The sequence below is a fragment of the Melanerpes formicivorus genome, unplaced genomic scaffold (genome assembly GCF_026170545.1).
Source record: "Melanerpes formicivorus ecotype bairdi unplaced genomic scaffold, bMelFor1.0.p_v2 SCAF_10, whole genome shotgun sequence".
Taxonomy (NCBI): Eukaryota; Metazoa; Chordata; class Aves; order Piciformes; family Picidae; genus Melanerpes; species Melanerpes formicivorus.
Window position 1 is genome coordinate 20,647,897 of NW_027142362.1, and position 15,331 is coordinate 20,663,227.

A 15,331-nucleotide genomic window follows, 5' to 3' on the forward strand; every position below is an offset into this window, starting at 1 on the left:
CTGGGGAACCTGGGCCAGGGTCTCATTACCCTCTTCTCTTGCAAGGCAATAAATGGTTGTACAAGAGCCTTGGCAAACCCTGTTTGATGGCTGTGGTTTTGACATCAACATTTCTTCTCCCAGAAGTTCCTTTCTCCAAAGTCAGTGGTGAGTGAGGGTCCCCCTCCTGTCTCCCTCAGAGGGAGTGACTCCTCTCCACAGATGATTATGTCACTGCCAACATTTAATATTGAGAATTAAATAAACATTCTCTGGGCTGCCAGGTTGAAATCTGAACAAACAGCTGGACCAGGTCTGGTTGGAGGCCAGCCACTGGTGGTGTTCCCCAAGGGTCAACACTGGGGCCAGAATGGGTCTCAAGGAAGAACTGCAGGAGGCTGTGAGGTCACTGCACAACACTCCCTTCTGGAAGTGTCCTGCAGCTCCTCTGACTTCAGAGCATTTCCAGGATATCCCAGGTGGTCACCCTCTGTTCCCAAAGCACAGGTTCAGATGCCATTGGCAGATCAGCCCCAGCTTGAAGAAGTTTGTGCTGGGCTCAGGTTTCAGTTTCAGTTTTTCTCCACTGCTCACAGTCACAGGAAACAGGAAGAGCCAGCTTGGGTCCAGCACCTCCCAACCCAGCCCAGCCCTGTTTCATTTCCTACAGCCCTTGTTGGAGGTGCCAGCAGCCCAGCTCCATTACCTGCTCCATCCCGGGGTGTAGTGGTGTGAGGTTTAATCTACCCACACCAACATCAGGCGCAGCTAAACTCAGCCAGAGAAGCGAATGCAAAGCTGTATTTTACAAGCCAAACTGCACTCTACAATGGAATGCAAAGAATATGTACAAATACACAGCATGTACAATATTATACAAGAATTTACAGGAAATAACACAAACAGAGATCCTCCCAAGGAAAATCCCCCCTTGTGCTCCCCCCACAACCCTCTCCCCTTCCTCCCCTTTCCCCCAGTAGTTAATTAGGTGAAAAAGGAGAAAGAGAAAGAAAAGGATAGTAAGGGAATTCGTTCAAAGCTTTGTTAGAGAAGTTAGCTTCTTATCTTATCAGGGTCAGCGTCATGCTCTCTGGCCAAGAACAGAAAGACTGAAGACAGACTGTAAGTTCTTAAAGCTATATTCTACTGATCTGCCAATGAAATTCGTGTAGAATTATCTCCTTTTGTTTTCTTTTTTACACCAAAACATTCAGCTAGAGAGTTCTGCAGCTGTCCTTTTCCTAAAGGCACAGCCTAACCTGTCACACAGGGTCATCACCGATGGGTTCCTCAGTAAGGACTCTGCCATCTCCGCAGCCCCCTGCAGGCAGCTGCCCACAACGCTGTGCCGCTGGGACCGGGGGGAAGGGAGGAGCAGGGCTTGTCCTGGGATATCTCCACCTTGCAGCAGCATGGAGGCACAGGCTGACTTTTGCCTGAGCCAAGCCCTTGCCCTGGCAGCAGCCATCACGGGCAGGGTGTAGTGGCAGGTGGGACTCTGCCCTCCAGCCACAGCTGCTAACCTCATTTCTCTTCCTCTCTCCTTGCAGATGTCCAGCAGTCCTGTAAGTAGGAGCCTGGGGAGACCTTGTCTGGCAGCATGGAGGAGTCAGGGGATGTTAGGGTTGGTGGGGCCTGTTCTGCCACCTCTTCACGTTCCATCCATGATGCCACTAAGAGAGGAAGTATGAAGTGATGAAGTTTGTGCTGTACAAGAGGATCCCTAGGCATGGAGAGATCTTTGGGGAAGTGCCAGATAAAGCAATGCAGCCTGGGGACATTGTGCTTGTCCCCATACAGAATTCTGGATCCCTTTTCTGCCTCTTCAAACATGCAGCTGCCTACCTTGGGGATGGAGAGGTCATACACTTCCAGGGTAAGTGCCTGAGCTCATGATGCTCATGTCTGTGACATGGCAGAGCCTGGGCCAGGGCAATGGTGGCTCTTGGTTTTCCAGGACTGGCTGGTGAGAATGACACTGGCCAGATGAGTAAGGGAAGCTTCAAGTCCCTGAAAAAGGCAAGAGGGAAATGAAAGATTTACAAGAAGAGAGGTGAGATTGACCTCAGAGAATTCCATAGCAAAGGCAGGGAAGTGATGAACAGCAAAGCCAACTATAACCTGCTCTACAGCAACTGCATCTACTTTGTGCTCTGCATTCTGGACTTAGAGGACTTCTATATAGACCTGGTGAGAACAGAGCTGGGTGTCATGGCCATGGTGTGATGGCTCCTGCACCCACAGCCAGCTCTGTCCTTGCATCCTCACCCAGTTCCCCCTGGGGCTGGGCCATGGGCAGTGGGGGCAGTGGTGGGGAGAGCCAAGCCCTCTGTGCATGGACGTCTTTCTCTTGCAGGTGGGAATCCCACTACAAAATGTCAGAACACAGAGTGAGTATCCCCAGTGTCAGCCTTCCCTGGCAGGGCACTGGGTCCTGGGGAAGGCTGTGGTGTCAGCAAAGGGGGATGGGGTCCCTAGGAGGGATGCAAGGACTCCATGAAGGGGGAGGGTCATGGAGTCACCAAAGAAAGATGCATCACAGGCAGGACCCTGGGGTCCCAGGGCTGAAGGGGTCTGCAGGAGGATTGTGGAATTTCAAGAATGATTGTGTTTAACAGGGTCCTTCAAAAGGGGCTGATGTATCCTCAGTGGGGCTGGGGTGTCTGGGTGGGATGGAGTACCCAAACAGGGCTGTTGTCCCCATGAGGCCTTTGGTGTACCTACTATGGCTGGTCTTCAGCTGCCTGCACTTGTGAGGGACCCAGCAGCAAGGGGTGGGAAAGGCAGGGCAGAGATCTGGGAACCCTCCATCGCTTTTGAGGCCAGCCTACAGCCCACACACACCCCCTCACATTGCAGGGGCAGTGCTCCATGATGTGAGAGACTGGAAACAGCCACATCAGCCTGAGGGTGACCAGCCCTGAGCCACAGAGGAGCCTCAGCGTTGCCCCACGCACCCCAACGCCTCAGCCCAGGGAAGGACCTTTGCTGAGCAGGAGCTCTTCCCTTCTGCTTGCTGCAGCTGCCTTGCCATGCATTCCTTGGGGGCTTCAGTACTGCTGCCTCCATTCAATGTCCCCATTTCCCTCCCCCAATATCTACAATGACAATAAAGCAGAGAGCACAAGACAATGCAGAAGGTACTGCCTGGATGTCCTAGAGCAGACAACGTGTCCCCATGCAGCTGTGCTGGGCTGACCTTGGGCTGCTGCCAGGAGCCCACCCAGCTGCCCCATCCCTGCCCTCCTCAGCTGCACAGGGGCAGACAGCTCTGACCAAAGGTTGTGGCTGCAGAGAAGGACAGCACCAGCCCAGGCTGCTGGACACCACTGCTGACCCCAGGGCATGGACAAGCCTGGGGCAGGGGCTCCCTGCGGCCTTGTGGCTCTGCAGCAGGGCTTTGGTGTTGTGCAGGAGCAGGAGGTGAGTAGGGTCCAGGATGTAGGCCTTGTGCTTGGCCAGCCAGGACACGTCTGCCTTGGGGACCTTGGATTCCTCCTCCTCAGAGCCTTACTGTTCAACTGCTTTATGAATGACATCAATGAGGGGACAGACAGACAGAGTCTGCTCAGCAAGTCTGATGCCCTAACTGAATGGGGAGGTGCAGGCAGACCAGTGGCTGTAGTCTACCTTGAACTTAGAAAGGCTTTTGACACTGTCTCCCATAACATCCTTGTGAGCAAGCTCAGGAGGTGTGGGATAGAGGTACAGACAGTGAGATGGATTAGGAACTGGCTTTGAGTGCAAAGAGTGGTGGTCAATGATGCCAAGTCCAGCTGGAGAGCTGTATCCAGTGGAGTCCCTCAGGGATCAGCGCTGGTTCTCGTCCTGTTCAACATCTTTATCAATGATATGGATGAGGGGACAGATAGACAGACAGACACCCAAAGGCTGTGAGGCCATTCAGAGACTTGGACAGACTGAGAGCTGGGCAGAGGGGAACCCAAGGAGGTTCAACAAGGATGAGTGTGGAGTGGTGCACCTGGGCAGGAAGAATAAACTGCAGCAGGACAGGTTGGGAGGTGATCTGCTGGAGAGCAGCCCTGTGGAGAAGGACCTGGGCATGCTGGTGGGAAACAAGTTCTGCATGGGTCAGCAATGTGCCCTGGTGGCCAAGAAGGCCAAGGAACTGAATCCACTTACGTCAAGGGAATCCAATGCCAGCTGGGCCTGGTTTTGTATTTTTTTCTATTTCCCCTTTTCCTTGTACCTTTGTAACCTTCCCTGGTACTCAAATGCTATAGATATTTTGTTTAAAATTACCTTTTTACTTCCAAACTGCTTCCAGATCATTCCTTGCATGATTTTACCTTTCTTTTCTCCTGCCTAATTTCCTTTTACCTTACCAGGAAAAATGGAGAGGGTGAAGGAAATCTAGATCTGTTCTGTTTAGGCTTTTGGACTCCAGGTGAAGCCTTAAACCATCTCAGGTGTCCATTTGCAAGGGGCATAGATTTCTCCCTCCTGTGCCCACTGTCCATAGACTACATCTAGGGAAACTGGGTCAGGATGCATTGGCGGGGCTGGCTGTGGGTGCAGAAGCCATCACACCAGGGCCCTGACACCCAGCTCCATGCTCACCAGGTCCATTCTGGCTTCTGCCCAGAAGCCAGAGGGCAAAGTGGATGCAGTTGTTGGTGCCTGGCTGATAGTTGCCTGTGCTGTTCATTGCCATCCTGACGTTGCTATTCAATTCCATGCGGTCCATCCCACCTCTTTTCCGGTACATCAGGTATTTCCCTCTGGCTCTTGTCAGGGCGAGGAAGCCTTCCTTGCAGATCTGACCAATGTTACTCCGGACATCAGTGTCTGGAAAATCAAGAGCCACACATTGCCCTGGCCCAGCCCTCACCATGCTGCAGACATGAGCCAGGGCTCAGGCACTTACTCTGGAAGTGTATGACCTCTGCGTCCCCAAGGTAGACAGCTGCGTGTGTGAAGAGGGAGCTGCAGGAGCCATACTGGTGCAGGGGGAAGAGCACCATGTCCCCGGGCTGCAGTGCTGCCTCTGCCACCTCCTCCAAGACCTCGTGCCCAGGGGTGCCCTTGTGCAGCAGAAAGTAAATTGTCTCAAAGGCTGGCAAACGGTCGCCCATGGAGGCAGTAGAGGTCGAACCATACCCCAACACTGCCTGATCCCAACAGGATTTCAGCTGGCTCAGGCATCGAGTAATGCTGGAGATCTGCATGGAGAGAGGAACAGGAATGGGGTCAGCATCTGTGCCTGGGGGCACAGTCCCACCTGCCACTACATCCTGCCTGTGATGGCTGCTGCCAGGGCAAGGGCTTGGCTCAGGCAAAAGTCAGCCTGTGCCTCCCTGCTGCTGCTCCTGCAAGGTGGAGACATCCCGGCACAAGCCCTGTGCCTCCCCTCCTATCCCTGTCCCAGTAGCACAGCATCCTAAGCAGCTGCCTGCAGAGGGCTGCGGAGATGGCAGTGTCCTTGCTGTGCCACCTGCCTGGGGCTTTGTGCTTCTTCAAGCTGTGTCTGATCTGCTCATTGCTCCTGAATGTTATGTTTGGGATCAGGGGGAGACCAGCTGGGATAGCCTGGAAATGCTCCTGACTTCCAGATCCCCGCTGTGGCACCCAACATCCACATTCCCCACCTCTGGAATCTGCCTGATGCTGAGTGTTGGGATGCAGGGGAGGCAGGAGGTGCTGTGAGGCTGCTGTGGCAAGAGTGGTGCTAGCATGGGTGGCAATAGCAGGGATAGGCAGCAGCAGGGGCAGATCCTAGCAGAGGTGGGTGCCACAGGGATGGATCCTAGCGGCAGCTGAGTGCCAGCAGAGGCTGGGTGCCAGGCTCACTCTGCCCCTCTCCCCACAGCTGAGCACCCTGGGGCAGACCCTGTGAGCCCTGGCCAGGCTGTTCCTCCAGACCCAGGTGCTGGGTGCCACAGGTGTGTGGGTGCTGGGTCCCTGCTTAGGGGCTGGAGCAGAGTGCTGGCAGCTTTGGCATCCCCTTGCATGGCAATGAAGTGTGGCACAAGAGGCTGTGCAGTCCCTGTTGCATTTGTGTTGCTCTCACTCTTGCGCTCCTTTTCCCACAAGTTCCTTTCCCCGAAGCCAGTGCTGAGTGACCTCCAACTCTGCTGCAGCCAAGCAGCTGCTGACCAACCTGCACCGCCCCTGGGGGAAACTTGAGACCATTTCCTTTCATCCTGTTGCTTGTTAGGAGGGAGAGGAGACCAAGCCCCAGCTCATTTCAAGCTCCTTGCAGGGAGCCCTAGTTCGACACAAGGTCTCTGCTCAGCCTCCTGTTTTCCTGATAAAGCCTCCCCAAGGTGGTCTCCCGCTGTGCCCAAAGTTACCATTCTGTGTCAATCACTAAGCAGCCCCAGCTTGAAGAAGCACAAAGCCCCAGGCAGGTTTCACAGCTTGCACCTTGCCCAGATTTCCCTTTCAGCCTTTCTCCACCTCTCACTAAGAACAGGAGAGGTCAGCTGCAACCCAGCACCGACTAACCCACCCCATCCCTGCTGTATTCCTCAGCACCTAGATGATTGTCCCACCATGACCTGGGCTCCCTGGCCAGGACTGAGACACTCAGAGCACCCAGGGAAGGAGCTCCCTGCAATGATCCCAAGCCCCAGGAGGGTCTGGAGAGCAGCTGAGATTGTTTAGCATGGAACAATGAGGCTGAGAGCAGAGCTTCTGGCTCTCTGCAACTCCATGCTAGGAAGTTGGAGACTCATGGATTTCATCCATCCTCTCTAGTAACAAGTGATGGGAGAAGAGGAAATGGCCTCAAGCTGCACCAAGGGAGGTTCAGGTTGGACATTAAAAGAAACTTTCTCACTGAAAGTGTTCCCAGAGACTGGCACAGGCTGACCAGGGAGGTGTCTGAATCCCCATCCCTGCAGGGGTTTCAAAGGGACAGAGAGGTGGTGCTGAGGGCCATGGTTTAGCACCAGCCTTGGTGGAGTTAGGTAATGGTTGGACTCCATGATCTCCAAGGTCTTTCCCAACTAAAGCAATTCTGAGAGTCTGTGATCCTGGCTGCAAGCCAAGCCCAGCCCCAGCATCAGGTTTCTGGGGGTGGTGCAGGAGTCCTTGCTGCAGGAGACCTCTGAGGAGCCTTTTGATGGCTCTGAGGAGCAGCATGCCAAGATCCCCAAGGTAGAGGTGTCCTGGCTGGCCAAGCGCAAGGCCTACATCCTGGACCCTGCTCACCTCCTGCTCCTGCACAACACCAAAGCCCTGCTGCAGAGCCACAAGACTTCAGGGAGCCCCTGCCCCAGGCCTGTCCATGCCCTGGGGCCAGCAGTGGTGTCCAGCAGCCTGGGCTGGTGCTGTCCTTCTCTCTGGTGCTGTCCCTCTCTCCAGCCACGAGCCTTTGGTCAGACCTGTCTGCCCGTGGGGGACCACGTGGCTCAATTTGTAGGGCATGAGACTCTGAGTGTTGAGATTGTGGGTTCAAACCTGCAATGGGCAGTGATGTCCTTCTTTTCCTCAGTGTTTCCAGTCGAAATTGAGACATTCTTAGCTCGGTGGGCTCATGATTTGTCAGGACATCAAGGCAGAGATGCAACATACCAATGGGCTCGTGACAGATCCATAGACATTTCCATGGATGCTATCACACAAGTCATGCATGACTGTCACATTTGTGCTGCTGTTAAGCAGGCAAAACGACTTAAGCCCTTGTGGTATGGTGACAGATTGTCCAAGTACAAGTATGGTCAAGTCTGGCAGATTGACTACATCACTCTACCATGTTCTCGTTCTGGTAAGCAGTATGTGCTTACTATGGTAGAGGCAAACACTGGATGGTTGGAAACTTATCCAGTTCCACATGTAACTGCACACAACACCATTCTTGGTCTGGAGAGACAGATCCTGTGGAGACACGGAACTCCAGAGAGGATTGAGTCAGACAACGGAACTCATTTCAAGAACAACCTTGTAAAGAACTGGGCAAAAGAGCACGGTATTGAGTGGATATTCCACATTCCCTACTATGCACCAGCTTCAGGGAAGATTGAACGCTACAACGGTTTGTTGAAGACCACTCTCAAAGCCATGGGAGGTGGATCTTTGAAAAACTGGGAAAAACATTTAGCACAAGCAACCTGGCTGGTAAATAGTAGAGGTTCAGTGAACCGAGCTGGACCTGCACATTCAGATTTGCTACGGAAAGTAGAAGGTGATAGAGTTCCTGTTGTTAGAGAAAAGAACCTGTTAGGTAAAACTGTTTGGGTATTTTCGCCCTCAGGAGAGGCTAAACCTGTCCGAGGGGTGGTTTCAGCTGAAGGTCCGGGTCACACTTATTGGGTAATGCAGGAGAATGGTGAAATTCAGTGTATTCCACAGAGAAATTTAACTTTAGCGGAAAGAGGTTAATTTCAAACTGTTGTACAGCTACATCGCGTCCAAAGGAAGAATCAATGAGGAATCTACGGTGCACGAACCCTGAGATCCCTGAGAGCCCTGAGTCAACTAAGAGACCCTGAGCATCCCTGTTTCCCTTTTCTTCGCTTTGTCGGCGAAGAAATGAACTGTTTTCCATTTTTCTCATTTTCTGATTTTCTTGGACTTTTGAATCATCTACATCTGAGCATAGCCGGAATGGAGTATGAACTTTACTCACGAACTGTAAATATCGTTTTGGATTGGATGGACAGTATGAACAGCCAAAGAAATTGTTTAGAAGGGGTGGACTGTCACTGGCTGACGTTGTCCCCTTAAGAAAGGGAATATGGTGGACGGAAGTTGGTAAACGGAAAGAATAATCTAAACTAATTTCATTGGTAGAGTGGGAGGAAGCACCTTCGGAACTGGGAGTGCAGGAGGGTATCCTGGCCATTCCAGCACTCTTCTATCAGTCTTGCTTCCACTCCTCCGCCGAGCAGCAGCTCTCTGTGCTGGGCTTTCGGCCAAGGCTTTGGCCTTGAAACTGATAAGCTGCAAAGGCCTGTATTAACTGCTTTCCAATAAAACACATAATGCTTCTAACTTTTTTTTTTCCTCTTTTCTTTCTCTTTTCTAACCTGCTCTGGGGAAAAGGGGAGAGAGGGGGAAGCAGAGGTGGGGAACCCCCTCAGCAGAGGGGGGAACTCTCATTTCTGTGCTACTCTGTTGTATATCTCTGTATATATTGTAAATATTGTAAATTCTGTAAATTCCCCTGCATATCCTACATTGCTTTGTAAATATACAGCTCCACTGCTTTGCTAATTCAGCTGTGAGTTTTTTTTTCCCTTTCCCTTCAATTTTCTTTCCCGTTACTTTACAGGGGGGAGGGAGGAGGCTTCTTGGCCTTACACTTCCAGCCCTATGACACCCTGTGCAGCTGAGGAGGACTGGGATGGGGCAGCTGGGTGGGCTCCTGGCAGCAGCCCAAGGTCAGCCCAGCACAGCTGCATGGGGACACGTTGTCTGCTCTAGGACATCCAGGCAGTACCTTCTGCATTGTCTTGTGCTCTCTGCTTTATTGTCATTGTAGATGTTGGGGGAGGGAAATGGGGACATTGAATGGAGGCAGCAGTACTGAAGCCCCTAAGGAATGCATGGCAAGGCAGCTGCAGCAAGCAGAAGGGAAGAGCTCCTGCTCAGCAAAGGTCCTTCCCTGGGCTGAGGCATTGGGGTGCGTGGGGCAATGCTGAGGCTCCTCTGTGGCTCAGGGCTGGTCATCTTCAGGCTGATGTGGCTGCTGCCAGTCTCTCACATCATGGAGCACAAATGCCTGCAAAGTTAGGCTGTATGGGTGGGCTGTAGCTGAGCTCAAGAGAGATGGAGCTTCCCCAGATCCCCTGCCCTTTCCACCCCATGCTGCTGTGTCCCTCACCAACTCTGGCATCTGGAACCCAGCTCTCCTGGAGAACCCAAAGGCCTCATGGGGACCACAGCCCTGTCTGGGTTCTCCAGCCCTCCCAGACACCCCATCTGTTCTGAGACACCAGCAGCCCCTTCTGGGAACCGCACAGTCCTGCTGGGGACCCCTTCTTCCCAGGGACACCACACTGCCTTGCCTGTGACCCTGCTTTGCCAGCACCCCATGGCCCTCCCCGAGGATCACATCTGTCTTTGGTGACCCCAACCCTGCTGGTGACTCAGCCCTCCCTTATCCCTCACACTCCTGATGGGGACCCAGCCACCCCATTGACCTCAGCTCACTTGGAGATGTCACAGTGCTCTTGGGGACTTCAGTGTTCTTGGGGCCCTTGAACCCATCCAGGGACCTCAGGCACCTTTGATGACACTGCAGCCATTTCAGAGATATCAGAGCCCTGCCTGGAAGGGCTGCCACTGGGGATACTCATGGCCTCTTCTCTGCCATCTTCATCTGAGATTTCCTCCTGCAAGAGAAAGTTTTCCATGCACAGGGGGCTTGGATGTCCCCAGCACCAACCCCAGCACTGCCCCCACCACCTATGGGACTTCATCCCTCCCAGACACCCCATCTCTTCTGAGACACCAGCAGCCCCTCCTGGGAACCGCACAGCCTTGCTGGGGACTCCTTCTTCCCAGGGACACCACTGCCTTGCCCATGACCCTCCAGGGGAATACATCTTTCTTTGGTGACCCCATCCCTGCTGGTGACTCAGCCCTCCCTTGGCCCTCACACTCCTGATGGGGACCCAGCCACGCCATGGACCTCAGCCCACTTGGCAGAGTCACAGTGCTCTTGGGCACCTCAGTGCTATTGGAGTTCTTGCATCCTTCCCAGGGACACCAGCACCCTTTGATGTCTCCAGGCCTTCCCATGACCCCAGAGACCTGCCTGGAAGGGCTGGCACTGGGGATACTCACAGCCTCTTCCTTGCCATCTTCCTTTTGGATTTCCACCTGCAAGAGAAATGTGTCCATGAACAGAGGACCTGACTCTTTCCACCACTGTCCCCAACACTGTTCCCATCACCTGTGGGCCAGCCCTTGGGGGTATGGTGCAGGTTGCAGAGGCAGGGCTGGCTGTGGGTGCAGGAGCCATTTCTCCATGGCCAAGATGCCCAGCTTTCTGCTCACCATTTGAGTGTAGAAGTCTGCCAAGCCAAGAAGCCAGAGGGCAAAGTGGATGCAGTTGTTGGTGCCCAGGTGATACTTGGCTTTGCTGTTCATTGCCTCCTTGACTTTTCTACGGAATTCCTTGAGGTCGATCCCGCCTCTCTTCCGCCAAATCTCGCATTTCCCCCTTTCCTCCTTCATGTCATGGAAGCCTTCCTTGCTGATCCGACCAGGTTTATTCTTATCCTTCCGTCCTGCAAAACCAAGAGCCACCATTGCCCTGCCCCAGGCTCAGCCATGTAACAGACAAAAGCTGGGGCTCAGGCACTTACCCTGGAAGTGTATGACCTCTCCATCCCCAAGGTAGACAGCTGCATGTATGAAGGACCTGAGAAAGAGCTTTTTATCTTGCATTGGGACAAGCACAATGTCCCCAGGCTGCACTGTTTCTTCTGGCACTTTGTAGAAGACCTCACCATGCTGAGAGATGCACTTGAACAGCAGAAACTTTATCATCCCAAAATCCACCTCCTAGTGGCACCATGGAAGGAAGATGAGGAGGGAGTACAACAGGCCCAACCAACTCCAACAACCCCCTGACTTCCCCATGCTGCCAGACAAGGCCTCCCCTGGCTCCTACTTACACAACTGCTCGACATCTGCAAGGAGAGAGGAACAGGAATGGGGTCAGCATCTGTGCCTGGGGGGCCCAGTCCCACCTGCCACTACATCCTGCCTGTGATGGCTGCTGCCAGGGCAAGGGCTTGGCTCAGGCAAAAGTCAGCCTGTGCCTCCCTGCTGCTGCTCCTGCAAGGTGGAGACATCCCGGCACAAGCCCTGTGCCTCCCCTCCTATCCCCGTCCCAGCAGCACAGCGTCCTGAGCAGCTGCCTGCAGAGGGTGCGGAGATGGCAGTGTCCTTGCTGTGCCACCCAGCAGTGATGTGCCCTAGGAGCCTGGGACAGAGCTGGGCTGCTGGCCCCTGCAACAAGGGCTGTGGAAATACATCAGGGAGCAGCTGAATTGGGAAGTACTGGATCCAAGCTGACCCTTCCTACTTCCTCTGACTGTGAGAAGTGGAGAAAGACTGAACACAAAATCAGGGAGCAGTTCAAAACCTCTGAAAACCTGCCTGGGGCTTTGTGCTTCTTCAAGCTGTGTCTAATCTGCTCATTGCTCCTGAATGTTATGTTTGGGATCAGGGGGAGAGCAGCTGGGATAGCCTGGAAATGCTCCTGACTTCCAGACCTCCACTGTGGCACCCAACATCCACATTCCCCACCTCTGGAATCTGCCTGATGCTGAGTGTTGGGATGCAGGGGAGGCAGGAGGTGCTGTGAGGCTGCTGTGGCAAGAGTGGTGCTAGCATGGGTGGCAGTAACAGGGATAGGTCCTAGCGGCAGCTGAGTGCCAGCAGAGGCTGGGTGCCAGGCTCACTCTGCCCCTCTCCCCACAGCTGAGCACCCTGGGGCAGACCCTGTGAGCCCTGGCCAGGCTGTTCCTTCAGACCCAGTGCTGGGTGCCACAGGTGTGTGCGTGCTGGCAGAGGGTCCCTGCTTAGGGGCTGGAGCAGAGTGCTGGCAGCTTTGGCATCCCCTTGCATGGCAATGAAGTGTGGCACAAGAGGCTGTGCAGTCCCTGTTGCATTTGTGTTGCTCTCACTCTTGCTCTCCTTTTCCCACAAGTTCCTTTCCCTGAAGCCACTGCTGAGAGACCTCCAACTCTGCTGCAGCCAACAGCTGCTGGCCAGCCTGCACCGCCCCTGGGGGAACCTGAGACCATTTCCTCTCATCCTGTTGCTTGTTAGGAGGGAGAGGAGACTAAGCCCCAGCTCATTCCAAGCTCCTTTCAGGGAGCACTAGTGCGACACAAGGTGTCTGCTCAGCCTCCTCTTCTCCTGACAAAGGCTCCCCCAGTTGGTCTCCCGCTGTGCCCAAAGTTACCATTCAGTGTCAATCACCAAGCAGCCCCAGACTGAAGAAGCACAAAGCCCCAGGCAGGTTTCACAGTTTGCACCGTGTCCAGGTTTCCCTTTCAGTCTTTCTCCACCTCTCACTAAGAGCAGGAGAGGTCAGCTGCAAGCCAGCAAAAGTCAGCCTGTGCTTCCCAGCCGCTAAAGGTGGAGACGTCCCGGGACGAGCTCTGTTCCTCCCCTCCCCCTGTCCCAGCGGCACAGCGTCGCGGGCAGCTGCAGGCAGAGGGCTGCCGAGATGGCAGAATCCTTACCACAATTCCCATCGGCGATGTCCCTAGGACCGAGCCTTTTACGGAGCTGGGCTGCTGGCACCTCCAAGAAGGGCTTTGGACAACGAAGGAGGGCTGGGCTGGGCTAGGAGGTGCTGGACTTCTTCTTCCTGTGACTATAAGAGTCACATAAAGACTGAAAGCGAAACCTGGGCAAATACAAACTCTGTGAAAACCTTCCTGGGGCTTTCTGCTTCTTCAAGCTGGAGCTGATCTGCTAACTGCTACTGAATGTTAAGTTTGGGAACAGTTTCCCCCCACTGCTGCAGCACCCAGCGTCCACATTTCCCACCTCTGGAATCTGCACAGTGCTGAGTGCTGGGGTGCAGGGCAGGCAGGAGGTGCTGTGAGGCTGCTGTGGCAAGAGTGGTGCTAGCATGGGTGGCAACAGCAGGGATAGGCAGCAGCAATGGAAGGGCCTTGCACAGGTGGGTGCTGGCAGGGGGGGTGTCAGCAGAAGGTGAGTGCTAGCAGGGATGGCTTGTAGCAGGGATTGGTCCTAGCAACAGTTGAGTGCCAGCAGAGGCTGGGTGCCAGGCTCACTGCTTCTCTCCCCACAGCTGGGCACCCTGGGGCAGACCCTTTGAGCCTCAGTGCTGGGTGCCACAGGCCTCTTGGCACTGGCACATTGACCGTGGCCAGGGCCTGGAGCAGGAGGGTCGCAGCTTTGGCATCCTGTCACTGTCATCACTCTAAAGATCATGGAGCAGATCCTCCTGAAGGCCTTGCTAAGGCTTACGGGAAATGAGGAAGAGGTGGTTGGTGTTAAGCCGCATGGCTTCAGCAAGGGCAAGTGATGCCTGAGGGACATGGTGGCTTTCTCCTGTGGAGTGACAGCAGCAGTGGAGAAGAGAAGAGCTCCTGATAACATCCTCCTGGCTTTGTGTAAAGTGTTTGACCTTGTCCCCATGATGTCTTGGTCACCGGGCTGGAAATGCATGGACCTGAGGGGTGGCAACTGGCTGGATGAGGAATTGGCTGGAGGATGCTGTGGTAGTTTTAGGCCATGCCTTTAAAATTTAGCTGCAGATTTCAAGCAGAAAAATAGAAAGTCTAAATCACTATTGGGTGCAGAAAGGAAAACAAAAGATTGTTCTAAAGAAATTCATTGGATAAAAGTCTGGGATAACAGAAGCTGGATCATAACAAGTCTTCATATTTCACTTCCATTCCCATTCCTTTTCTCTTCTCTTCTGATCTTGGCTGTTATTGCTTCACGTGGGAGATAACAACACTTCTGGCTGGCCTTGAGATAAGCTTACCCACTGCCCTCTTTCAGCTTCTCTCTCTCTTGGTACAGGGTGGTCTAGGAGGTTGGGAGTGGGGGAGTGGGGCAGTGGAGCAGCTTCCCTGGTTTCTTTTTGACCAGGGTGGGGGTTTCTGTGTTGTTTGCTAATTGTAAATACCTGTATAATATTGTAAATCCTGTATATTTTGTACATATTCATTGCATTCTGTTGTAGAATGTAGTTTTGCTTGTAAATACAGCTTCCATTTGCTTCTAACTGAGTTAGTCTGGCTAAAGTTAATGCTTGTGGAAACTTCAACCCACCACAGGTGCCAGGCGATGTCCCTCAGGGGTCTGCACTGGGACCAGTGCTGTTCAACATCTTTGTCAGCAACATTGGCAGGGCCACTGAGGAGCCCTCAGCAGGCCTGCAGATGACTCCCAGCTCTGTAGTGTGGCTGAAACACTGCAGGGAAAGGATCTGTGTGGAGGGTCTTGAACATGCTCAGAGTTTGGCCCAAAACAACCTCATGAAGATCAACAAGGCCAAGGGCAAGTCCTGCAGCTGGGTCAGGCAATCCCAAGCACAAATCCAGGCTGGGTGAGGAGTGGTTGAGAGCAACCTGGAGGAGAAGGCCTTGGGAGTGTCTGTTGGTGCCAAACTCCCCAGGAACCAGCAATGGTTGCTGGCAGCCCAGGAGGCAGCTGTGTGCTGAGCTGCATCCAGAGCAGGGAGAGCAGCAGCACAGGGAGGGGATTCTGCCCCTCTGCTCTGCTCTGACTCCACTGGCAGCAGTGTGTCCAGTTCTGGTGTCTCCAGTACCTGGAGGTGCTGGAGAGTATCCAGAGGAGGCCATGAAGAAAATCAGAGGGCTGAAGAACCTCCCCTGTGGGGACAGGATGGGAGAGTTGGGGTTGTTTGGCTTGGAAAAGA

General features: G+C 53.7%; 1 protein-coding gene and 1 long non-coding RNA gene across 4 annotated transcripts; one reads left to right on the forward strand and one right to left on the reverse strand.

The window, feature by feature from the left end:
- The first annotated feature begins 1,532 nt into the window (after window positions 1-1,532).
- Window positions 1,533-3,254, forward strand: LOC137443928 (uncharacterized). The gene is made up of 3 exons (XR_010988025.1): window positions 1,533-2,169; window positions 2,336-2,369; window positions 2,839-3,254. It is a non-coding gene; the product is annotated as an uncharacterized lncRNA (long non-coding RNA).
- Window positions 3,255-9,382: 6,128 nt separating this feature from the next.
- LOC137443929 (uncharacterized) lies at window positions 9,383-13,347 on the reverse strand. 3 transcript variants are annotated; one of them, XM_068144145.1, is made up of 7 exons: window positions 13,152-13,347; window positions 11,571-11,585; window positions 11,259-11,457; window positions 10,948-11,180; window positions 10,735-10,770; window positions 10,089-10,280; window positions 9,383-9,667 (listed from the first exon to the last, which is right to left on the reverse strand). In XM_068144145.1, exons 1-6 carry the CDS (start codon window positions 13,161-13,163, stop codon window positions 10,128-10,130), a joined length of 648 nt encoding a protein of 215 aa, XP_068000246.1. In that variant the 5' UTR covers window positions 13,164-13,347; the 3' UTR covers window positions 9,383-9,667; window positions 10,089-10,127. The 3 variants fall into 3 exon arrangements, with proteins under 3 accessions (XP_068000246.1, XP_068000248.1, XP_068000247.1); XM_068144147.1 differs by having other exon boundaries at window positions 10,099-10,280; window positions 13,152-13,319; XM_068144146.1 differs by lacking the exon at window positions 11,571-11,585 and having other exon boundaries at window positions 10,099-10,280; window positions 13,152-13,338.
- Window positions 13,348-15,331: the final 1,984 nt, after the last annotated feature.

What these genes read in the sequence shown, in the direction of transcription:
- LOC137443929 (XM_068144145.1), bottom strand. An exon ending in AGAGGTCATACACTTCCAGG is followed by an intron (nt 11,181 to 11,258) that starts GTAAGTGCCTGA and finishes TTGGTTTTGCAG; the next exon opens with GACGGAAGGATAAGAATAAA. An exon ending in AAGATGGCAAGGAAGAGGCT is followed by an intron (nt 10,281 to 10,734) that starts GTGAGTATCCCC and finishes TTTCTCTTGCAG; the next exon opens with GAGGAAATCTCAGATGAAGA.